This window comes from Gracilinanus agilis, chromosome 3 (assembly GCF_016433145.1).
Source record: "Gracilinanus agilis isolate LMUSP501 chromosome 3, AgileGrace, whole genome shotgun sequence".
Lineage (NCBI taxonomy): Eukaryota > Metazoa > Chordata > Mammalia > Didelphimorphia > Didelphidae > Gracilinanus > Gracilinanus agilis.
The window spans coordinates 65,002,086-65,026,453 of NC_058132.1; the positions used below are offsets into that span (position 1 = coordinate 65,002,086).

The window sequence follows — 24,368 nt, forward strand, 5'->3', positions numbered from 1 at the left end:
TATCTGGTACTGCTAGGCCCCCTTCCTTCACCTTTTTTTTCATTATTTCCCTTGATATTCTTGATCTTTTGTTCTTCCAATTGAACTTTGTTATAGTTTTTTTCTAATTCAGTAAAAAAGTTTTTTGGTAGTTTGATAGGTATGGCGCTAAATAGGTAAATTAATTTGGGTAGAATGGTCATTTTATTATATTAGCTCATCCTACCTATGAGCAATCAATGTTTTTCCAATTGTTTAGGTATAGTTTTAATTTTTGGAATGTGTTTTGTAGTTGTGTTTGTATAATTCCTGTGTTTGTTTGGGTAGATAGATTCCTAAGTATTTTATATTGTCTAGGGTGATTTTAATTGGTGTTTCTCTTTCTACCTCTTGCTGTTGTGATGTGTTGGAAATATATAGAAATGCTGATGATTTATGTGCATTTATTTTGTATCCTGCAACTTTGCTAAAGTTGTTGATTATTTCTATTAGCTTTTTAGTTGATTCTCTAGGATTTTTTAAGTAGGCCATCATATCTGCTAAGTGATAGCTTAGTCACCTCATTGCCTATTTTAATGCCTTCAATTTCTTTTTCTTCTCTAATTGCTACTGCTAGTGTTTCTAGTACAATGTTAAATAATAGAGGTGATAGTGGTCATCCTTGTTTCACTCCTGATCTTATTGGGAAGGCTTCTAATTTATCCCCATTGCATATGGTGCTTATTGATGGTTTTAGATATATACTGTTTATTAATTTTAGGAAAGGTCCTTCTATTCCTATACTTTCTAGTGTTTTCAATAGGAATGGATGTTGTATTTTGTCAAAGGCTTTGTCAGCATCTACTGAGATAATCATGTGGTTTTTGTTGGTTTGCTTATTGATATGGTCAATTATGTGAATGGTTTTCCTGATGTTGAACCATCCTTGCATTCCTGGTATAAATTCCACCTGATCATAATGAATAACCCTCGTGATCACTTGCTGGAGTCTTTTTGCTAGTATTCTGTTTAAGATTTTTGAATCTATGTTCATTAAGGAGATTGGTCTGTAGTTCTCTTTCTCTGTTTTTGATCTACCTGGCCTTGGGATCAGTACCATATTTGTATCATAAAAGGAATTTGATAGAACTCCTTCTTTGCTTATGTCAAATAGTTTGTATAATATTGAAATTAGTTGTTCTTTGAAAGTTTGATAGAATTCACTTGTGAATCCATCAGAACCTGAGGATTTTTTCTTAGGGAGTTCTTTGATGGCTTGTTCAATTTCTTTTTCTGAAATGGGATTATTTAAGTATTCTATTTCTTCTACTGTTAATCTAGGCAATTTATATTTTTGTAAATATTCATCCATTTCACCTAGATTGCTGTATTTATTGCCATATAATTGTGCAAAATAGTTTTTAATGATTGCCTTGATTTCCTCTTCATTAGAGGTGAGGTCTCCCTTTTCATCTTTGATACTGATGATTTGGTTTTCTTCTTTCCTTTTTTAAATTAGATTGACCAGTACTTTGCCAATTTTGTTTGTTTTTTTCAAAGTACCAGCTTCTAGTGTTATTTATTAATTCAATAGTTCTTTTACTTCAAATTTTATTGATTTCTCCTTTAATTTTTGTAATCTCTAATTGGGTCTTTAGCTGGGGATTTTTAATTTGTTTCCTTTCTAGTTTTTTAATTTGCATGCCCAGTTCATTAATCTTTGCCCTCTCTAATTTGTTAATATATGCACTCAAGGATATAAATTTCCTGCTGAGTACTGCCTTAGCTGCATCCCACAGAGTTTGGTAGGATGTCTCATCATTGTCATTCTCTTCAATGAAATTATTGATTGTTTCTATGATTTCTTCTTTAACTAACTGGTTTTGGAGGATCGTATTATTTAATTTCCAATTAGTTTTTGATTTGCCTTTCTATGTGCCCTTACTAATTACTATTTTTATTACATTATGATCTGAGGTTACATTTATTATTTCTGCTCTTTTGCATTTGTTTGCGATGTTTGTATGCCCTATTACATGGTCAATCTTTGTGAATGTACCATGTGCAGCTGAAAAGAAGGTGTATTCCTTTTTGTCCCTATTTATTTTTCTCCACATATCTATTAAATCTAATTTTTCTAGGATTTAATTCACTTCTCTTATTTCTTTCTTATTTCTTTTTTGGTTTGATTTATCTAGATCCGAAAGAGGAATATTTAGATCTCCCACTAGTATGGTTTTACTATCTATTTCCTTCTTGAGCTCAGCCAGTTTCTCCTTTAGGAATTTGGATGCTATACCATTTGGTGCATACATGTTGAGTAATGTTATTTCCTCATTGTCTATATTGCCTTTTATCAGGATGTAATTACCTTCCCTGTCTCTTTTAATCATATCTATTTTTACTTTGGCTTTGTCAGAAATCATAATAGCCACTCCTGCCTTCTTTTTCTCATTTGAAGCCCAAAAGATTTTGCTCCAGCCCTTGACCTTAAACCCTGTGTATGTCCACTCGCCTCATATGTGTTTTTTGTAGACGACATATGGTAGGATTTTGGTTTCTATTCCACTCTGCTCTTTGCTTCCGTTTTATGGGTGAGTTCAGAGTTATAATTATTCAGAGTTATAATTATCAGTTGTGTATTCCCCAACATTTTGGTATCCTCTCCTAGTTCTACCTTTTCTTCTTACTCTAGTTCATTTTAAACCAGTGGTTTGTTTTAGACCAGTCCCCTTTGTCCCCTCCCTTGATTTACTTCCCTTTACACCCCCTCCCTCATTATTCCCCTCTTTTTATTTTTTAAGGCCTAATGAATTCCCTCCCCCCTCTCTTCCCCTCCATTTTTTGATCTCCCCACTCCCCTGCTCCCCTTGGTTAATCCCTTCTGACTTTCTCAGTAGGGTTAGATAGAATTCTTTTTTTTTTTTTAAACCCTTACCTTCCGTCTTGGAGTCAATACTGTGTGTTGGCTCCAAGGCAGAAGAGTGGTAAAGGCTAGGCAATGGGGGTCAAGTGACTTGCCCAGGGTCACACATCTGGGAAGTGTCTGAGGTCAGGTTTGAACCTAGGACCTCCTGTCTCTAAGCCTGGCTCTCAATCCACTGAGCTACCCAGCTGCCCCCGGGTTAGATAGAATTCTATATCCCAATGGATATAGCTACTCTTCCCTCTCAGGATTAATTCTGCTGAAAGTAAGGTTTAAATGTTACCTCTTAATGCTCTCTTCCTCTCCTTCTTATAATAGTATTCATCCTCTCCCCTTCCCATGCTTTCTTTGTGTGGTATAGAATATTCATTTTTCTTATTCATTCAAGTTTCTCTTGGTGCCATCTACTATTCACCCCCCTCTTTTTTTCCCCACCGTGTCTCATCTTAGGCCATTTAGTGCTCCAACCTCTCCCTAGAATAATTCTTCTAATTATTATAATAGTGAATACAGTTTTTGAAAATTACACATAACATTACTCCATATAGGAATACAAATAATTTGATCTTATTAAAGCCCTTAAAAAGGCAAATTTAAAAATAAGAGTTTTCTTTCTTTCCCATCTGTTTCTTATTTACCTTTTCATGTTTCTCTTGGATTTTGTGGTTGGATATCGAACTTTCCATTTAGTCCTGGTCTTTTTTGTGCAAATACTTGGAAATCTTCTATCTTGTTGAATGCCCATACTTTCCCCTGGAAGTATATAGTCAGTTTTGATGGGTAGGTGATCCTTGGTTGTAGACCCAGTTCTCTTGCCTTTTTGAATATCATATTCCAAGCCTTGCAGTCTTTTAGTGTGGAGGCTGCCAGATCCTGTGTGATCCTGATTGGTGCTCCTTGATATCTGAATTGTCTCTTTCTTGGTCTTGTAATATTTTTTTCTTTTACTTGGAAGCTCTTGAATTTGGCTATTATATTCCTGGGGGTTATCTTTTCAGGGTTTAGTGTAGCGGGTGATCTATGGATCCTTTCAATGTCTATATTGCCCTCTTGTTGTAGAACTTCAGGGCACTTTTGCTGAATAATTTCTTTTAGTATGGAGTCCAAATTTCTATTAATTTCTGCTTTTTCAGGAAGACCAATGATTCTCAAATTGTTTCTTCTAGACCTGTTTTCTTGGTCTATTAACTTCTCATTGAGATATTTCATGTTTCCTTCTATTTTCTCAGTCTTTTGACTTTGCTTTATTAATTCTTGTTGCCTTGTGAAATTATTGGCTTCTAATCGCCCAATTCTAGCCTTTAGAGACTGGTTTTTGGCTAAAATCTTTTGGCTTTCCTTTTCAATCTGTTCTGTCTGGTTCTTCAAGGCTTCCAGCTGGTCATTTCTAGTCTTCAATTTTCTTATCAATTCATTTGATTTCTGAGCCTCACTTTCCAATTGCGAAATTCTGCCTTTTAAACTGTTATTTTCTTGCCAGATCTCTTTCATCTTTCTCATGATCTCAGATTTGAACTCTTTAAGATCTTGTGACCCAGTTTCATTTTTTGGGGAAGGTTTGGATGTCTTTAATTGTTTTTCCTCCTCTGTTTTCTGGCTTTTTTCTGTGCAGAAGTTATCAAGTGTTAGAATTTTTTTTCTTTGTCTTCTTGTTTATTTCTTGGGCTTTGCTTGGTTTCATTGTGCTTTATCCGCCAGAAGGCTGAGTAAGCCAATCTGATTCTCTTTGTATGGAGTTAGGGAGCAGTTTTTGCCTGAAGCTACTTTGTGAGTCTCATGGCTTCTCTGGGGACCCTCCTGGGGTCAGCTGTTTTCAGGGTTGAGCCCCTGTATTCCTAGCCAGCTGCTTAGAGCCCTGAACTTGGCCCATGTTTGCTCCTCTACCTGGAGTTTTCCCCTGAGTCTGAGTGTGCTGGGTGCTGCTGCTGCCTCTCTCAGCCCCACTCCAGTGTTCAAGGTCTGAGTTTTCTAGCCTCTTGGGGTCTCTGGTCTAGCTGTTTTCAAGGTCAAGACCCCATGGTCATAGCTGGCTGCCCAGAGCCTGGAAATTGGCCCACGCTTGCTCCACCACCTGAGATTTTCCCCTGAGTCTGAGCATGCTGGGTGCTGCTGCTGTCTCTCTCAGCCCTACTCCCATGTCCAAGGTCTGAGTTTTCCAGCCGCCTGAGGTCTTAGGTCTTGCTGCTCTCAGGGGTAAGCTCCTAGAAGTGCTAGCTTTCTGCCTAGGGGCTAGATGTTGTGCCCCAGCTTGCTCTAACTCTGGAGCACAGCCTCTGCCTCTGGTACTGTGGGTGGGGTGGGTGAGGGGTGATCCGCTTGCATTTTGATGGGAGCTATTTCCTCCCCTTATGGTGTGGAAGTGCCCAAATCCCACTTCGATACTGCGCCCTATTGTGGGGTCCCTTCTTTCATCTGGATTTGTTTTTTTGTCCTTTGGAGGTACTCTATACCTGTTGGTAAGGAGAGAAAGTCACTCTGCCTCTACTCTGCCACCATCTTAACCTGGAAGTCCCCGACTTTGAGCATTCTTGATGAGCGCACAGATAGGCATCTCCCAGTTTGTGGCTTCTGATAAGCAACTGTTTTATATCCCAAATATCTGACTATCCCCTAAACTGAATGGTTCACTCCCTTTTGACTTTGAGGCAAAGAACATAACCACATGGCCCATCTCAGGTTGCAGAGACCCAGTAACACATCATCATCATCATCTCATCTCTAGTCACCTAGACTCTGTTGTTTAAATGGTATAAATATTCCAAACTCCATCTCCCCTGGGAGGTAGCATTCCACCCACTCTGCCTCCCTCAGCCATTCCATTTGACTTAACCATTTGACTTACATTCAAATGGAGCCTGCCATTCTTGACAAGGGCAACCTGTCCAGATCCAGGATTTTAGCTTAAAGCTCCCCCAGAACACTCTTGGCCCCCTCCCCCAATAGTACCCCTAAAGGGCTGAATGGGAAAATTTGTGACACTTTTGGCTCAAAGATAGTCTGGGTTCTTCCCAACAAACCAAAGCAGGCATGACTGGAATTTATATGAACATGGACAATGCACTTACCCTTGTGTGGACTTCAGAGTTAACATCTGCCAAACTTGGGGTGGGAGTCACAGATTTGGATCCTATTAACTCTAAGGTTCTTTTCACTTCTGGTGGACAGTCTGTATTGGAGGGTCCCACTTAGATTCTACCTGTGAAATTCCTTGCTTTGCAAAATGCTTTTGGAGGTGATGATCAGGGTGATGATGATGATGATGATGAGTAGAAGTTGGGGATGTTTGTTCTCTCCAAACCCCAGACACACCTGACTCATTTGCAATATCCTAAAAATCTTTCTTCTCCCCTGCCTGGAGTCACTGGTGAATCAGTCCCCTGGCTTGGAGCTGAAGGCAATGAAGCCATTAAGGAAGTAGAATCAGACTATAAATAGTATATGAGCACTTAACTCTGGCTATGACTCAAGCCTGTCTTCTCTCCCTTCAATCTGGAAGATACTGATGTAAAATGATGTAGTCTCTGGTTTGTTCCTAGAAACCAAATGGGTGATAGGCACTACTGTATCACCCTTTTATCCACAGCATCCTTGGTAGGAAAAGCCCTGGGCCCTGTGGGGATTCAGCCCAAGAGGAAATAGCTCAGCCCTAATCTGAAAGGGAAAAACATGAGACAATCAGGAAATAGACATAATTACATACACTCGAGGTGAATAGAGCTATACTCATCAGTGTTGAGGTAATGGAGTATAAATTGGGAGGGGAGTGGAATAAAGAAAACTTTGTAAGATTAATCAGAGAAGACTCCAAGAGGACAGAAGAGGTATTAAGTAGATTTTAGAAAGGAAGGAAGGCAATGTAGAAAAACAGCCTATAAATGAGAAAGGACTCATTCAATTTTAGGAAGAACAGCAAGTTTGGGACTTATAGGTGGGTAGAACAAAAGCTAATAGATACTCTTGCCTTCTACTCTTGCTGAATAAATTCCCCAAGGATGATTTCCTTGGATTGGTCAAGGTCCTGTGGGGAATTGAAAGAATTTTCCTTCACTAATTCAAAGAGTAGACTAAATTCATAATAGCTGAAGGAAAAGAAAGATAGTTAGAAAGACAGACTGGGTGGCTCAGTGGATAGAGAGCCAGGCCTACAGATGGGAAGTCCTAGGTTCAAATCTGGCCTCAGTCACTTGCTAGCTTTGTGACCCTGGGCAAGTCATTTAAACCTTATTGCCCAAACTTTACTGCTCTTCTGCAGACAGAAGGTATGGATTTTTCAAAAAAAGAATAGAAAAAGAAAGGCAGACTTAGTGCCTGAAGACTTCTCTGCTTAACAGTGTGATTATTATTGTGTATTTCAATTATCAAAGAGCTAAAAAAGAAGCTAGCATTATGATCTAAAAAAAGAAAGGCCTCAGAGCAGCTGAATTTCAGTAAACCAACAGAGGAGAGGTCAGCTCAGACCAGAAGATGGCAGTACTGTGGAGAGAATAAATTAGAAGAGATTCCTTAACAGTATAAGAAAGTAGAGAAAGCACCCTACCAAACTCCTTACCTAAACCATGAAGAGATAAGTCAGAGAATGAAAATTATTATGTATATATAAATGTGTTTCATATATAATTTTCATTTATAGACCAATATCTCTAATGAATATTGATATTAAGGTGTTAAATAAAATATTAGCAAAGATACTACAGAAATTTATTTATACATTTCCCCCCCCTAAAAGCCCTTACCTTCCATATTAGAATCAATACTGTAAATAGGTTCCAAGGCAGAAGAGCAATAAGAGCTAGGAAAAGGGGGTTAAGTGACTTGCTTAGGGTCACACAGTTAGGAAGTCTGGGGCCAGGTTTGAAGGTAGGATTTCCTATCTCTATAGTAATGCATTTTAAAAAATTATTCATTGTTAATGGATTAGATTTATATCAAAATTGAAAGAATAGTTCACCAATCCATTCAATAAACACATAATAAGCCTCTACTATATGCTAAACACTGTGCTAACTGCTAGGGATTCAAAGAAAGGCAAAAGACAGTCCCTACTCTCAATTAGCTTAAAGCCTAAGTTGCAAAAAGGATAAATTGGAAATAATCAGCAGAGAAAATACATCTAATTAAAGGGGATCTGGAAAGTCTTCAGGTAGATGGTGAGATTTTAGTTTGGTCTTGTAGGAAGCTAGAGAAGCCAGGAGATACATATGAGGGAGAACATTCTAGGCATGGAGGACAGTCATCAAAAAATGTGTGGAATTAGGAGATAGAATGTTTTGTTTGAGAAATGGCAAAGAGGCCAATGTCACTGGCTTTGCGATATGATGAACTATATGATGAACTATAAAAATATAAGAACACCAGTAAGGTGGCAATGGTGGTGGGTAGGGCTAGGAGATGAAGGGCTTTAAAACCCAAATGGAGGATTTGTATTTGACCTTGGAGGTGATGAAGAAACACTAGAATTTTCCAAGTCAGGGGAGGAGTGCTATAGGCAGGCCAGTGTTTTAGGAAGTTCATTTTGACAGCTGACTGTAGTGAAGAGAGACTTTTTTGGCAGGGAGAACCCAGGAGGCTATTGCAAAATTCCAGACAGGAGGGGATGATGGGGTGGCACATGTCTGAGTGGTGGCGATGTCAGAAGACAAAAGGGTACATATGTGAGAGATATTATGAAAGTATAAATCAATAGGCTTTGGCAACAAATTGGATATGAGAGGTTAGAGATAGGGAGGAGTTGAGAATGATAGCTAGATTGAAAGCCTGGGTAACTGGGAAGATAGTGGTATCCTCAATAATAATAGGGAATTTAGGAGGAAGAGAGGGTTTGAGGGAAAAGATAATGAGTTTAGTTTTGGATGTGTGTGGAATTTAAGATGTCTAACGGATATCTGGTTCTGTCCAATAGGCAGTTGAAGATGAGCAACCAATGGCCAACAAAAAAGTTAGGGCTGGATAAGTGGATTTGAGAATCATCAGCATAGAGATAATAATTGAACTCATGAGAGTTGATGAAATCATCAAGATAAATATTTTGGAGGAAGAAAAGAGGTTACAAGACAGTACCTTGTGGAACACTCAGAGTTACCAGGCTTGACCTGGATGGAGATATAGGCAAAGAAATGAATAAACCGTCGTATAGGTAAAAAGAAAATGAGGAAAGTATCACGAAAATCTATAGAGAAGAGAGCATCAAGGAGAAGAGGGTTATTGACATTGCTAAAGGCTACAGAGAAGTCAAGAAAGATAAAGAGTAAGAAAAAGCCATTTTATTTGGCAATTAAGAAATCATGAATAACCTTGGAAAAAGCAGTTTTAGTTTAGTGATGAAGTCAGAAGCCAGATTGCAAGAGAGGTGAGAAATGAGAGAAAAGGAATTAGAGTACCCATTTGGGCCAGCAAATTGGGGGAAATGGGTAAAAGTACAGATAGTACTAGAAAGGGAGGCCAAGGAACCTGTATCATGAGGAGGACACCAAGTCTCAGTGAGAGCCAGATGATAGAAAGATTGGAAAGAAAAAAAGATGGAAGGGGGAAAAAAGACCTTAATGCAAATATGTTTGTTACCTATGGAACAAACATTCCAGAGAGCACAGTGGAAGGAGTGGGTAATATTATTGTGGTATATAGAAGAGGAATGGGAATAAAGGATTGGGCAGCGTGGGACAGAATAGGGTTTGAATGATAACAGCAAGGGGTTCAGAATCACTAGGATCGGAGATGGGGTTTGACTAGGTTAGAGTTTGTTAATCACTAAGGAGTGAATTCAGGTAGGTTTTCATTTTCTGTAAGAGTTTGACCTCAGAATGGAGTTCTTTCACATCCTTAAGCAGTTCAGGAGAGATGACTGTTGGGACTGAAGGAATGGTGTCACTCTACTCCCAAGGCAAGAGAGTATTCCAAAGACTTGATGGAATGGCCTTTCTTCTCTTTCCTGGAAGGGAGGAGTTTGGTACTGAATGAAATGGCATTTTTCTACTTCCTGAGGGAGGCTAGAGATCAGCGCCCAGAATGATGGAATAATAACATAACATTAATGACAAAAATAATGAAAATCCCATGGTAATATTAGTAAAGGCAGAAAACATTTGGCAAAATACAATTATATCAAAATATTAAAATGCACAGGACTAAGAAAAATCTCTCCCTAATATTGTTATGATTAAAATTTTCTGGGGGCTATGTGTTAATTTTTAATTATTAATAAAGGGGTGTGTGTGTATGTGTGTGTGAGGGAAAGAGAGAGAGAGATAGTGAGAGAGAGAGAGATCACATGGCTGTCCTAATTTCTAGCTGATCGACAAATTACCTTGGCTCATCCCAAGTGGCTGTGAGATAAGCTAGTGCAGGCCATAAGTTAAAAAGCGAGGGGCAGCTAAGTGGTTCAATGAGAGCCAGGCCCAGAGACACGAGGTTGTGGGTTCAAGTCTGACTGCAGACACTTCCTAGCTATGTGACCCTAGGAAAGTCACTTAACCTCCATTGCCTAGCCCTTACCACTCTTCTGCCTTAGAACCAATATACAGTATTGATTCTAAAACAGAAGGTAAGGGCTTAAAAAAAAGTTAAAAAGAGGGAGAGTGAGCTATGAGTGTCCATCGAGAAAGGGGTATAAAGGCAGTTTTCACCACTCCTGGGATTCTTTGATTGGAAAAGCTAAACCTTAGTCCAGATCTGAGTCAGACATGCCCCTATTTGCATGGGGACTTCCTGACAAGTCCAGGATGCCAAGTAATCAAAGGATGGGGCTATTACTGCTCAAAGTGGGGTTTCAGATAGAATAAGGGAGCACAATTTATATTAAATTCACACAGTATTATTAAGAAAATCTAAATAAAACCAAGAATTGGCATTACTTGTAATGGAGAAATAATATAAGCTTTCTCAATAACACCAGAGGCAAAACACGATTTCCTAATATATTCACTATTATTTGATACAGTGCTTGAAATTCTAGCTAGAACAATAAGACAAGAAAAGGAAAATGAGTAAGAAAAGACCAAGAGGGGGCGAAATTATCTCTTTCTAGATGAGATGGTTTATTTGGAGAATATTGTAGAATCAAACAAAAAAATGAATTGAGAAAATGCTTTCAGAAAAATGGAAACCATTTTATATCAACCCTAAATTTGCCACTTTCCATTTCTATCCTTTATTTCTCTTTATGTTTTTTGGGCCTAATCAGAATAAATCTAATCCCATTTCCAGGTGAGAGTCCTTGACTTTTCCAGTATCTAATACTTGAAGACAGCTATTATGTTCTCATTAAGTCTTCTCTTATCCAAGCTAAAGGTACCCACTTCCTTTACCATCCTGGTTGCTTCCTCTAAATACTGCAGAAGAATGAACATTTGTCAATATCCTTCTTAAACTATGGTGTCCAGACTGAACCCAGATGAGTTTTGAGAAGAATCAAGCATAGTGGGATTACTGTACTAATTCTCCATTCCTGGAATTCCCCTCTAAATTTAGCCCAAGATTGCATTGGCATTTTTTCCCTACCATACTATACTGAGCTTGCCATCCACTAATCCTTCTCAAGCTTTTTTTTTTTTTTTTATATCAGCTTCTGTTAGCATTGCCTCATACAGCTTATATTTGAGATGCTGATTTTTTTTTTACCTTTAAGATACGTATATGCTTACATAAGATATATATGTCCACATGGGTTGTCTAAATGGACAGACATGGCTCAGGTAGCATGGATGGATATCTCTGGAATTTGACCCAGGACAGGTTATGATATCTGTATTGTCAGCAATCTAGCTGGGCGGAGATGGGCTAGCAGGCTCCAGAAGCATCCTGAAGTCGGGCATTTTTCTTTTTTCCAGTCTCACAGCTAGCAAGTGTCTGAGGCTAGATTTGAACCAAGGACTTCCTGTCTCTAAATCTGGCTCTTAATCCACTGAGCCAGCCAGCTACCCTCTTTTTTAATATGACAGCGGTATCATATTAAAAGATCTCCCTGCTTCTATCACATATTTCTCATGTAGGAGAACAATAGATTCTAGTCAAAGACTATTTCCTTTGTTGCCCTGATGAAGGGGTGAAGCCCTCCACCAGATTAGTTCCTTTCTAACAGATGGTAGTCACAAGAAGAACCATCACTAGTAACAAATAGCACATAAGCCAATTTATTCAAGCAGTGAACAAATCAGAGATGTTATACAGATGAGGTTAGATCAAAGAATAAACAATGAAGAATGAACTCTTTAGGTGGAAGAAGGATGAGATCTCAGCTCAAGCCAAGAGTGAGGGTCTGATCTCACCCAAAAGAAAGTCTCTGAAGTATCTCAAGGGGCAAACTGGATACCAGATACATTTTGAGGAGTCAGCTTCCCCTGAATATTCCCAGCTTTCACTATTTTTCTTTTCTTATGATTCTCTCCCCAAAAGCTTCTGGAACCACACATTATTTCCTTCCACAAGAAACTCTGTCCCAGACTTCACCCCTTACACAGGTATGGAGGGTTGCTTCTGAATTCTTTCAGCAATAGGAGTCCCATCTCCCTCCACGGACAAAGCACCTCAGGTTTGGTTGGAAGCCCTGCTTCATGTCAAAGTGAAAGACTTTGGGGGCAGCTGGGTAGCTCAGTGGGTTGAGAGTCAGGCCTAGAGATGGGAGGTCCTAGGTTCAAATCTGGCCTCAGACACTTCCCAGCTGTGTGACCCTTGCTATGCTGACATTGAACCATTAACAACTATTCTTTGAATCCACCCATTCAGTAAATTAGGAATGTTTCTGATAATCCATATCTCTCCATCTTCTCCATAAGAGGAGCATAAGATACTTTGTTTTTCTTATTTCCCCCCTCTATTTCATGTAAAAAAAATTTTTTAACATTCATTTTTTTAAAGTTTTGAGTTCCAAATTCTCTCCCTTCTTCTGATCCTCCTTTCCTCTTTCCCTCCCTTCTTTCTGAGATGGTAAGCAATCTGATATAGATTTTTACATGTTCAATCATGTAAAACATTAGTAGTCATTTTGTGTAAGAGTTCTCAAGTAAAAAAAAGAAAGAAGAAAATGAAACATAGTATGTTTTAGTCTGCATTCAAGACACTTTATTAAAAACTTTGTTAAAATACAAATAAACTAGGGACAGCCAAGTGGCTCAGTGAATTGAGAACTAGGCCTGAGATGGGAGATCCTGGGTTAAAATCTTGCCTCAATTACTTCCTAGCTGAGTGACCCTACAAGCCACTTACCCCTCATAGCCTAGCCCTTACCTCTCTTCTACCATGGAATAAATACACAGTATTTATTATAAGATAGATGATAAGAGTTTATATATATATGAATATATATGTGGATATTATACATATGTATATGCATGTATATAATATCCACAACAATGCCATCATCTACTGGTTAATTTTTGTTATAATTGTTGTTCAGTCATTTCAGTTGCATCCAACTCTTTGTGACCCCATTTGAGGTTTTCTTGGCAAAGATACTGAAATTCAGCTTGGTAGCACAGTGGATAGAGTGCCAGGCCTTGAGATGGGAGGATCTGAGTTAAAATTTGGTCTCAGATACTTCCTAGCTGTGTAACCCTGGGCAAGTCACTTAACCCCCTGGTGTCTTGACTGGTCTTTGCCAATCTTATAGAATTGATACTAAGTCAGAAGCCAAGAGTTAAGATATTGGAATAGGTTGCTATTTCCTTCTCCAACTCATTTGACAGATGAGGAAACTAAGGCCAACAGAGTTAAGTGACTTGCCCAGGATCAAACAGTTAATCAGTATCTGAGGCCAGATTTGAACTCAGGTTTTTCTTGGCTCTCTACCTGGCACTCTACCCTGTCAAAAGGGAAATGGGATTAGCCTGGCATGACCTGTTGTTAATGAAGCCATGTTGGTTCTTTGAAGCCATATTTCCCTTTCTTTTTATTTAGCAACAGTATCTTTGATGATCCATCCTAGAATTCTTCCAGTAATTGAAGGAAACCTCATTGGTCTATAGCTCACCAATTTTGTTCTTTTCCCTTTTTTGGAAAATTGGAACAGTTGCTCTTCTCTAAGCTTATGGCTGTTCTCTTGTTTTCCATGATTTTTCAAATAGTGGCAATCACAATCAGCAATCACATTTTCTAGTTCTCTCAGGAACCAAGGACAGAAATTTATCTGGACCAGGTGATTTAAATTTATCAAGGGCAGCCAGGTGTACTCTTCTTGTCTCTTTACTTATCTTGGGTCTTGAGTATCAGCTCCTTGTTAGTCATTTTTGTTCTGTCACTTTTCTGTGTAAAGGTCATTTTCCTTTACAGAGAAAATGAAACAAGAGTTGAGCCCTTCTGTCACCTGTTTGTTGGAAGTTGTCATTGTCCCATCTATCCTAAACAAAGATCCTATCCCTTTTTTTTATCCTTTTTCCTCCCAATATAGCTAGAGAAAAACAAAGTCCTTTTGTTGTCTTTATCTTTCCTTGACAAAAATCTCATTCTGAACTTTGGCATTCCTGATGTTATTTTGACAAAACTGTGTTGTGTTTGGGTATTCATCTCCTGTTGTCTGGCATTGATTACATTTTCTGCACATTTCTCATTAATCAATTAATTAATTAATTAATTAATTTGTTTGTTTTATAACACTTTCTTTCCACCTTAGTAACAATTCTAAGATAGAAGGGCAAAGGCTAGGCAAATGGAGTTGTGACTTGCCAGGATCACACAGGTCTGAGGCTAGATTTGAATCTGGGGGGGGGTCCCCCTGACTCCAGGTCCGGTGCTCTCTCCACAGTCACCTAGTTGTCTCCTGTACATTTCTTATTCAAATCTAAATTGGTCAATGAGCTCCCTGTGTATCCACATTGTTTTCTTCAGATGAACCTTTGCAGTGGCAGTAATTAAGAGTTTGATTGGAAGGGCCATTGCTTATTCAGTACTTGCAAGGTTTGATTGCCTTCTTGGAGGAGTTTACAGGTTATCTGAATGCTTTATGTGTCTCTCTCTCTGTTTGGGGGTTCCTGTAACTCCTTTTGAGTAACATATGTATTTTTTATCTGTTTTATGAACTCCTTCATATCTTTTGCATTTTCTGCCTTTTCTATGGGGTAAAATAAAGGCTGTTTTCCACCCAAATGCATTGCTACCATGGGTATCTCTATGGGAGCTGGTGACCCTATTTCTCACATTTGGGCAAATCTTGTCATGAGCTATATATACTTAAGCTTTATTTTGGAAAATGTGCTTTAGTCATCCCAAGGACATGTAAGGATGAAAATAGAAAAAGGACAACAAATAGAAGAAACATGGAAATCTCTTTAAATGTTATAATAATAAACTATTTTCACCATCAAGAACAGTGAGACTACCACACTTTTAGACCCTAACATCACAGTCCCAGATGTTCTTACAGGGGAAATGGGAAATGGAACAAATGAACAGGTAGGAAAAGCAGCTAGATTGAATCAAGTATATACAGAGACCTGTGCTGGAGGGGATGCCATTAAGAGGGTGTCAAGGGATCAGTTGGGAAGGTTTCTGAAGGAGGAGAAGACACCAAAGATGTGGAAGGAATCTTGAACTTTAAGAATGTCCCAAGATGGCAACTGAGAAAACATCTCCCCACTGTGTGATATTTTTATGTAGATCGTTTCTTCAGATTTTGAAGTGTCCTCAATGAAGCTGTCATGTAGGGTGTAATCACACAGTGGGTCATGTCTTCCTCATTCTGCATTTGACCGGAGATAGAGAATATATGATCCTAGCAGTGACCTTATAGGAGAACATAAACAAAGGATGAACAAACATGGATGTGTTGTGGTTTGCACTGTTAGGGGAGCTGCCAGATTGATAAGATTGCCAATCCACTTGAATATTTGAGTTGAGTAACTTCAGGTAGGGCAATGAGCCAAAGAGGGGAAGGGAAGGGAACAAATATTTACAAAGTGCCTACTATGTGCTAGGCACTGTGCCAAGCTCAGAAGACAATAGAACCTGGATTCCAATAACATATGGCACCCAGAACCGAGATCAAAAATCTAAATGACAAGGGTAACTAGATGGCTTGGTGGATAGAGTGCCAGGCCTGGAGTTGGGAGGTCCTGGGTTCAAATCTGGCCTCAGACATGTAACCCTGGGCAAGTCACTTTAACCCCTTTTGCCTAGTTGTTTAATAGAAAGTAAGGGTTTTAAAAAAATAATCTAAACAACATCTGACCAGTGCAAAGTGTAATAGAACTGTCACCTCCTCTATCTTAAATGTTATGCAGGCAACTAGATGACACATTGGATAGAGCATGGGGCCTGTTCTTAGGAAGGCTTCAGTTCAAGTTTGGCCTCAGACAAGTAAGACCTTGGGCAAGTCACTTAACCTCTGTCTGATGCAGTTTCCTAATCTGTAAAATATGGATCAGAATAATACCTACCTCCCAAGGTTATTGTGAGGATTAAATAAAACAGTATTTAGAAAGTGTCCAGCACAGTGGTTTTCATAGGGGAGGCACTTAATAAATCCTTATTTTCTTCTTTCTTCCCCTTTTCTATGCCTCTCTCAATGGGACGACCTAAGATTGGTAACATTAACAGTTCCCATGGATTTAACTATTTTTTTGTTGTAGAAGATTCTCAGGTCCTCCTATATAGCCCCAGTTTTTCTACTGAGTGTCATCATATCACTGTATTAATACATTCCCAAATTTTCCATGAAAAGCCCAAGGCCCTGATGAAGGCTCTTGGGTATGTAAGGGTGCAGTCTAGGACCATGCAGGAGAAGAAGGCACCCAGGGTGGGCTTTCTCTCCACAGTCCTCCTTGGCCTGGATCTAGAGAGGAGTTCTAGTTGACATTGTTCTCTCTCCACAGGCAGCATTCCTTGGGAGGTGAGAGAGGGCACGGGGAGGAATTATTCTGGAGGCCAAGGTCTGGTAGACTTCTAGGCTGGCCTCCCCAGTCTCTACCCTCCAATACTGCCTGTTACCCTCCCTCTTCTCTGCCAAGTAGCTCCTTTGGGAATATAGTAATATTCTTTTCTTTTTTAAAAACCCTTCCCTTCTGTCTTAGAATCAATACAGTATTAGTTCCAAGGCAGAAGGGTAGTAAGGGCTAGGCAGTTGGGGTTAAGTGACTTGCCCAGGGTCACACAGCTAAGAAGAGTCAGGTCAGATTTGAACTCAAGACCTTCCATCTGTAGGCCTGGCTCTCTATCCACTGAGCCACCTATCTGCCTCTATATTCATATTCTTATATTATTCAGGGCCAAGCAGAATTAGGAAGCTGAATCAATTACCCCTCCTTCCTTACCAGCCTCTTTCCCCATCCCTCGCATAGACACATGGACACACATTATGTTTTGCAAACTAAACAGATAGCAAGAGTAGTTTGAGGGAGGGTTATTTACATTTTAAAATTATTCTTGCCTGGTTATTCTCTACAGTTTTAAATTCTCTGTTCCCTCCATCACTGGCCATGGAGAATGGACTTAATCCTGCTTGTGGGGGATAAATGTTCTGACAATGGATCAAAAAAACTAAGAGGATGACCTCAGGAAGCAGGGTGGGAGGGGGCATGGAGGAGCTGTCCAGTCTTAGACCTCTGAACATCCTGTCTCCTGATTTTGCATGTGACTGACATCCATCCTTACCTGCAACATACTGTTCCCTGGGTCTACCTGCATCTTCCTCCTGAGGCATCTCTTTTTTCCTTTCATGCATCCACCCAGGCCAGGGCAATGCTCTGACCCACCTACTGCCAGGAAGATTTAGGGTCTTCTCAGTCAGGGCATTGTTAATCATTCTCTTGGGAAAGGTCATTCACTGTGAGGTTATTCACATAGTTGTTGGGCTGTTTCCCTTGGGAGACTGTCCTTCCCCCACCTCTAGGGGCCACCATAAGTTTTATGGCTCAACTAGGGCCAAGAACGGTCACTATCAGCCACTTTGGCAGAGAGTATTCCCTGGAGGACCTCCGGTTTCCCAGACACAGACACAGACAAACACATATGTATGGCCATACCAATACAGACACACGCTCCAGACCCAGATATCTAATATAGGCTCACAAAATACAGACAAATACAATAGACACACACAGAAACAGACAAAGATACAGTTTTCATCTTAAATTACAAGATTGCACAGTATTCACTTAAAAAAATAACCCTAACTAATAACTAAGTGTGCTAAGTATCAGTTCTAAGACAGAAGAGCAGCAAGGGCTAGGCAATCACTGTTAAGTGACTTGCCCAGGGTCACACAGCTAGGATGTGTCTGAGATTTCAGACTCTCCTGACTTCAGGTCTGGTGCTCTATTCATTGTACCACCTAGCTATCCCCATAGTATGCACTTTCAATTTTGGTCAGAGCACTTACCATCTTTGCTGTCCACTCCCAGTCATACCAAGGCATGGTGGAATGTGGAGAGAACTGGACTGGAAGTCAGGAGATGTAGAACTGAGTCCTGAACCTACCACTAACTAATTAGGTGACCTTAAGCAAATTAGTTCTCCTTTGTGGGCCTAATTTTCCTCAGCTATAAATAAGAAGGTTCAATTAGATTATCTGTAAGGATCCTCCCAGCCCCCCATAATCTGTGTTCAAAGATCCTTCCCATCTCTTACAGCTTGTGTTTTCAGGAAGATCCATTTTAGAACAGATATTTGATGTTTTAATAGCCTTTGTACTAAAATCCAAATGATGACTGTTTGTATTGATATAATTAATTTTCATGATTATTTAATTATTCATAGTTTCATAATTCATTAATTCCATCAATATAGCAATTTCCAATGTCTAAATTCATGCTACTAATGGGGAATTATAAATCTGTTATTTAGAGCACTAAGGAATTGCCTAATGCACCAAGAAATTAAGTGACTTGCCCTGGGTCACTGAAATCAATTTATGTCAGAGGCAGGACTTGAATTCCTGACTCTGAGGCTAGTCTGGCATCCATCATACCATACGCCTGTCATAATATGATACCAAGTCCCTAAACCTAATAACACAAGCTCTCTGCTGTCCAATGCCTGGGAACTTTGGGGGTCTCCTCTTATTAGATTCTCTCTAATGGTGGCAGATCAGGGACCAGTGACAATGTAATATCTCCCCTCTCTCCCCACAGAGACACCTAAGATTGAGTTCCAAGGATATGAAAATCTTTTATTAAAAAACAATAACTTAAATTAGTTCTGTACAAGTTTCAGAGTGCCATAGCTTATGAATAGTCCAAATTCACAGTTATCAGGTGGGAGAGGGAATGGGACACTGACCATACTCCAGGCTCAAAATGGACAGATATCTTTTTTCCTTTGGTGCCTGTAGGAAAAGACTAGGGAGATGGTTCAAAGAAACTGAGATCCCCTCCCCCTAGACAGTAGGAAGGCAGTGACCCCAAATAGCCTATGTGTCAGTGCTGGGATAATCATATTTCCAGAGACCTAGGTGGAGATGAGAAGATTCTTGGTAAAAGAAAGTTGTTTCAAATTTTTGTCCCCTTGGGGCCATTTTTTTATGTAATTTCACCCATTTTGGGAGAGTATTGCACAGACTTGTATCTGACTGACCAATCCCAGGAAAGATTTAGACCCCTTGTGAGAAATAGACTTCAGGAGGCCCATGAACTTGGATGAGAAAAAAAAATTGCATATTTATGCTTTTTTTTTTAAATTTTTATCCTGGGACTCCATTCTAGGAGCATAGGGCCACAACCAGTAGGCAATGGGTCGCTCAGGGTCACCCAGCTGGGAAGTGTCTGAGCCCGGATTTGAACCTAGGACCTTTCGTCTCTAGGCCTGGCTCTCAATCCACTGAACTAGCCCAGCTGCCCCTACTTTAGGTTGCAGTTTCTTTAGCAGATGTTGTTTTTACAGGGTGGGGTTACTAGCCCCACGCCCAACCCTCCTCCTTTTTCATCCGGGCTAGGGACCGTCCTTAGCCCAGGAGTGGATATTTATGCTTACTAACTTCTAATTAAAATTGTGCATTCTCTCCAATTGTGATTTAAAAAAAAAAGTCCTAATTCTGTAAAAGAGTCCATAGACTACACCAGATTGCCAAAGTAATCCATGGCACAAAAAGAGTTAAAAACCCTTGGATTATAAAATATAGGAAGAGGATGCAGAGAATAAAAGGGGAATTTCTAAGATGTGGAATACTCTCAGCACATGGGCATGCCACATGGGGCACAAGGGATGTGGTTGTTTTTGTTTTTTTTTGCTTTTGTATCATCAGCACGTAATGTAGCATCTGGCATACAGCAGCTACTTAATAAATGTTTGTAGAATTTAATAAAATATAGGCCACTCTTTCCCCCTCATTTTCCTATTGACTGACTCCCAATCCCTCAAAACCAGTAGATTGGAAGTTCTGAATTCTGCCATCGAGAGAAGCCTTTAAGATCATGAGTCAAGAAGTAGGATGCAGAGGAAATTCCTATTCAGATAATAAATGCCTTTTGGTGATCCTTTCCAGCTATGAGTCTTTGAAAGCCCACCATTGGAACTGAAGCATTCCCATCCCGCCTGGGTTTGGCACCTATTAAGGAGGGGTACAGAGGCTGGATCTGAGGAATGCTCAGAGCTGGGCATAATGGGTGAGTTTTGTCCTGAAGTAGTCCAGATTCTATCCTCAGAGGCACAGTCCTTAGAGCAAGCTCTTTGACAAGCTCCAACTGAGTCTCTACAGTGTTGTAAACCTAGGTGAGGTGCCTCTGGGTCCTACATGCATCTAGAAGTGAGAAGGGGCACCCTCCCGGAGGTTAAGTCAAGAACAACTTGTCCACAATGAAGCTAGTGATGTCAGCATCCCCAAACATTGGATGGAAAAAGAGAGAGCTGAGCAGGGCAGGAGGGATGGACTTAAGAGTGGAGGCCACAAGTAGGATTCGGGCAAAGCAGCCCCGGTCCACAGGGTGATGGAGTGCCAAAGCCTCTTGGAGGGCCTGCTCAGCTTCCCGATGCAAACCTTTAATATAGGAAGCGGTCTGGAGGCCAGGTGTGTCTGTAGTGAAAGAGGAAGGAGAACCAGGTAAACTATTACTTTCATCTGAGAAGCAGCATGGTGGGATGGGGAGAATGCTGGTTTAAGAGTCTAGAGGTCTTGGTTCCTATTCCTGCCTTCACCACTAGCTCTCTGGGTGACTTTGGCCAAGTCAATTCTCCCTTGTCTCTGGAATTCTGTATTTCCATTTGGGAAATGGGAGACTTGTATTCAATGATGATCTGTTATGCCCCACCTAGCTCTGACATTCTATGTTCCAAGGCCCTTTACAGCTCTAACATTCTCTGTTCTAAGGTCCCCACTAGTTCTAAAATTCTCTGTATGGTAGGGTTTTGGTTTTTTTTGGAGGGGGAGGAGATTATTATTTTTTTAAATGAAAGTTTCTCTCCTTACCTCTACTATTCATTTAAAAAAAAAAACAACACAAAACCCTTATAACAAATATACATAGTCAAGCAAAACAAATTTCTTCACTGGTTATGTCCAAAAACAGATGTCTTAGTCTATACCCTGAGTCCATCATCTCTCTCACTGTTTCTCTCTGTCTCTGTCTCTCTCTGTCTCTCTGTATCTCTGGAGGTAGGTAGTAGCATGTTTGCTTCATTATCAGTCACCTGGAATTATGGTTGGTCTAATATTTTGTGTTCTAAGGTTCCTTCTAGCTCTGACATCCTGGGTTCTGAGGACAATCCATAAATATTTATTAAAGTACTTACTATGTGCCAGACACTGTGCTAAGTGTTGGGAATACAAAAAGAGGCAAAAGCCAGTCCCTGCCTTCAGGGAGCTTACAATCTAATGCAAGGGTCGGCAACATATGGCTCTCGATCCATATCTGGCTCTTTTGAGGGCCAGCTATGGCTCTTTCTGCAGGAGCCATAAAGTCCATTTTTTTTTTTTCAGGCGCTGTTACAGAAGCCGCACTGTGAGCATTGTACGGCTCTCACGAAATTACATCTTAAAAAATGTGGCTTTTATGGCTCTCACAGCCAAAAAGGCTGCCGACTCCTGATCTAATGGGTCACTTCCAGGTCAACAGTCTGTGTTCTAAGAGCCCTCTTCATTGCGTCAAAATTGCTTTAGAGATCCCTTTCCAGGAAAACTTCTGGTCAGGCTAACATGCTCTGTTCTGTCCAGCACTTTATGTGTTTTCCAGGATCTGGAACTGGCCTGTTGCAAATTCTGGCTTTCCCATCATGTAGGTCTTATCTCTATTTTTAAGATCGAGGGCCCTGTGAATATCTGCATTCTGTCTCCTCATCATAGGACATAGGAATTTGTGCTGCAGTAGCTGGGGGACTTGGAGGACATCTAGTCAAGCCTCTCCATTCTCTAGATGAGCAAATTGAGACCCAGAGAGTTTAAGGGATTTCCCCAATGCCATCCAACCAATAAGGCACAGAAGGAACATTTGAACTCAAGCCCTCTGACTCCAAATCCAGTTCTCTTTTCACAAAACCATATATACTTCCACTCTCAGAGCCTTGCTAGGGCTTTGATTAGATGAACTCTCAGCCTGGGGAGCTGATCATCTTGTCTGAGACACCCACCAGATGCAATAGCATGCAGCTTCGTCCTTCTTCCCTCTTCCTTTCCCAAGGCTGGGGGGGAGGGGAGTCCGTGGGGGTTGGGAGGGGGGGATTCCTGGCGGTTTGGAATCTTATGCTCTCTAGACTTAAGGGCTTCTGCCCCCTGGGCTCCCCACAGGAGCTTTGGCTATGTGAGGGTCAGACAAGAAGGGGCCAGATGGGACTCGGGGCAAGGTTTTGAGGTGATTGGCTGAAAGGGCAGGTAGGGGAGAGGCAGGGGGCTCGACTCACCAGGGTTAAAGAGGATAGCCCCCCTGAGGTAGGCATACTCCTTGGGACTCAGATCCATACTCCAGAAGGTATGGAGGCAGCACTGGAGACGATGTACCCCTGCCAGGGTGGGCTGGGGTCTTTGGGGTTCTGGGCTCCTCTCTTCCAGCAGAATCTTCTTGAGCATACTGGGGGCTGGCATCTCGGTCACCTCAAAGGTGACCGAATCCTGGGCCAGCCCTAGGAGGAAGAGGGGGGCCCAGCAGTTGGCCAGTAGTAGCCTCTGATCCCCCGGGGGCAGCAAGCCAAAGGAGGGCAGGTTCCGCAGGAAAGCAACTGTTTTGGCCAGCACACCTGCCGCTGCCAGGCAGGTGTGCTGGGGAGCCCGGAGGCACACCGTGCGGCTCCGGGCACAGAGGCAGTGGGCGTGAGGTGAGGGGCCCCGGGATCTGCTCAGCAAGGAATACAGAATGGCGTGTTGGCTCTCTCCACCTTGGCACTCGCAGGCTCTGGAGCCGGTCGCCGGCCCACCCACGCTCATGGCTGGGGCTGGAAAGCTGGGCAGAGAAAGAAAGACGACTCCCTCCCGCTTGTCGCCAGCCCAAGACGGTTCCCTCCCTCCCGGCCCGCGCAGCTACTCTGCCTGCCTGGCGCACCATCCCGGGGCTGGCTCCTGATTCTATTTATAACCCCCGGAGCGGAGCGGGCGGGGAATCGGCCCCAACAACCTTGACTCTACCGGGGAAGTCCTGTTCATTGAAAAACAAGATGACCCTGGCACGGTTGGCTGGGGAAGTGGCAGGCGGGGAGGGGGAGGGCAGGAGAGCGCTCCATGTGGCACTGCTGATAGGGCCTTAGTCAATGAAAGGGCCAGCTGGGGTCAGCGGGCAGCCCGCTTTATCGGGATGACTCAGGCATGATAAACAGGGCCATTAACCCGGCTGGTACCAGGGCACCAAGGCTCCAGGTGTACCGGGACATGGCGGCTGTCCGAGCACTCATACACACGGCCCTTGTCTGCCCGGGGGCCGCCCAGGGGGAAAACGGCCCGAAGCGGGCCAACCTTGGACAGCGCAACCTGGAAGTCACCTTATCAGCGGCTGTTTGTTTAACCTTGGGGCCCCGCACCGGAGGTTTCTGGGGCGCTGGCTTCTGGGTACACAGGATCTGCGAGCCCAGAGGCTGCTTATCTGGGCCCCTGCGCCTCACTTGCCTTATCGAAAGATGGGGATAATAAAAGACCACCTGGCTCATACACATGTACAATGAAGAGGCTTAGACCAGAGGCATTCTAAGGTTTTTTTGTTCTAAAGGTGGTGCCAGCTCTGCCAGTCTGTGTTCTAAGGTCATTTCCAGCGTTGAGGTTCTGGGGTTTTTTTCATAATGCAATTTTCTATTTTTTAACGAATAAAAGTCAATTTTTTCCCTACCACCTTCTCTGCCCCAATGTGGGGGAAAACCCCTTAAAAGCTCTTATAATAAATATGCATCTTCAAGCAAAGCAAGCTCACACATTCTTCTGACAGAGTAGTTTCTCAGGCCCTGCCCCACTGATATCTGTGTTCTAAGACCCCTTCTAGATCTAAAATTGTTTGTTCTAAGGTCTCTCCCAGCTCTGATGTTCTCTGTTCTAAGATTCCTCCCAGCTTTCACATTCTGTGTTCTAAGGTCTCTTCTAGATCTAAAATTTTCTGTTCTAAGGTCCCTCCCAGCTCTGACATTCTGGGTTCTAAGGTCCCTCTCAGCTATGATAATC

General features: G+C 41.4%; 1 protein-coding gene across 1 annotated transcript; it reads right to left on the minus strand.

Moving 5' to 3' along the window:
- Window positions 1-20,571: 20,571 nt before the first annotated feature.
- On the minus strand, window positions 20,572-23,271 carry NR0B2 (nuclear receptor subfamily 0 group B member 2). The gene is given in 3 exon segments (XM_044671375.1): window positions 20,572-20,813; window positions 22,634-23,174; window positions 23,176-23,271. Coding segments are annotated over 3 exon segments (879 nt in total).
- Between the last annotated feature and the right edge of the window lie 1,097 nt (window positions 23,272-24,368).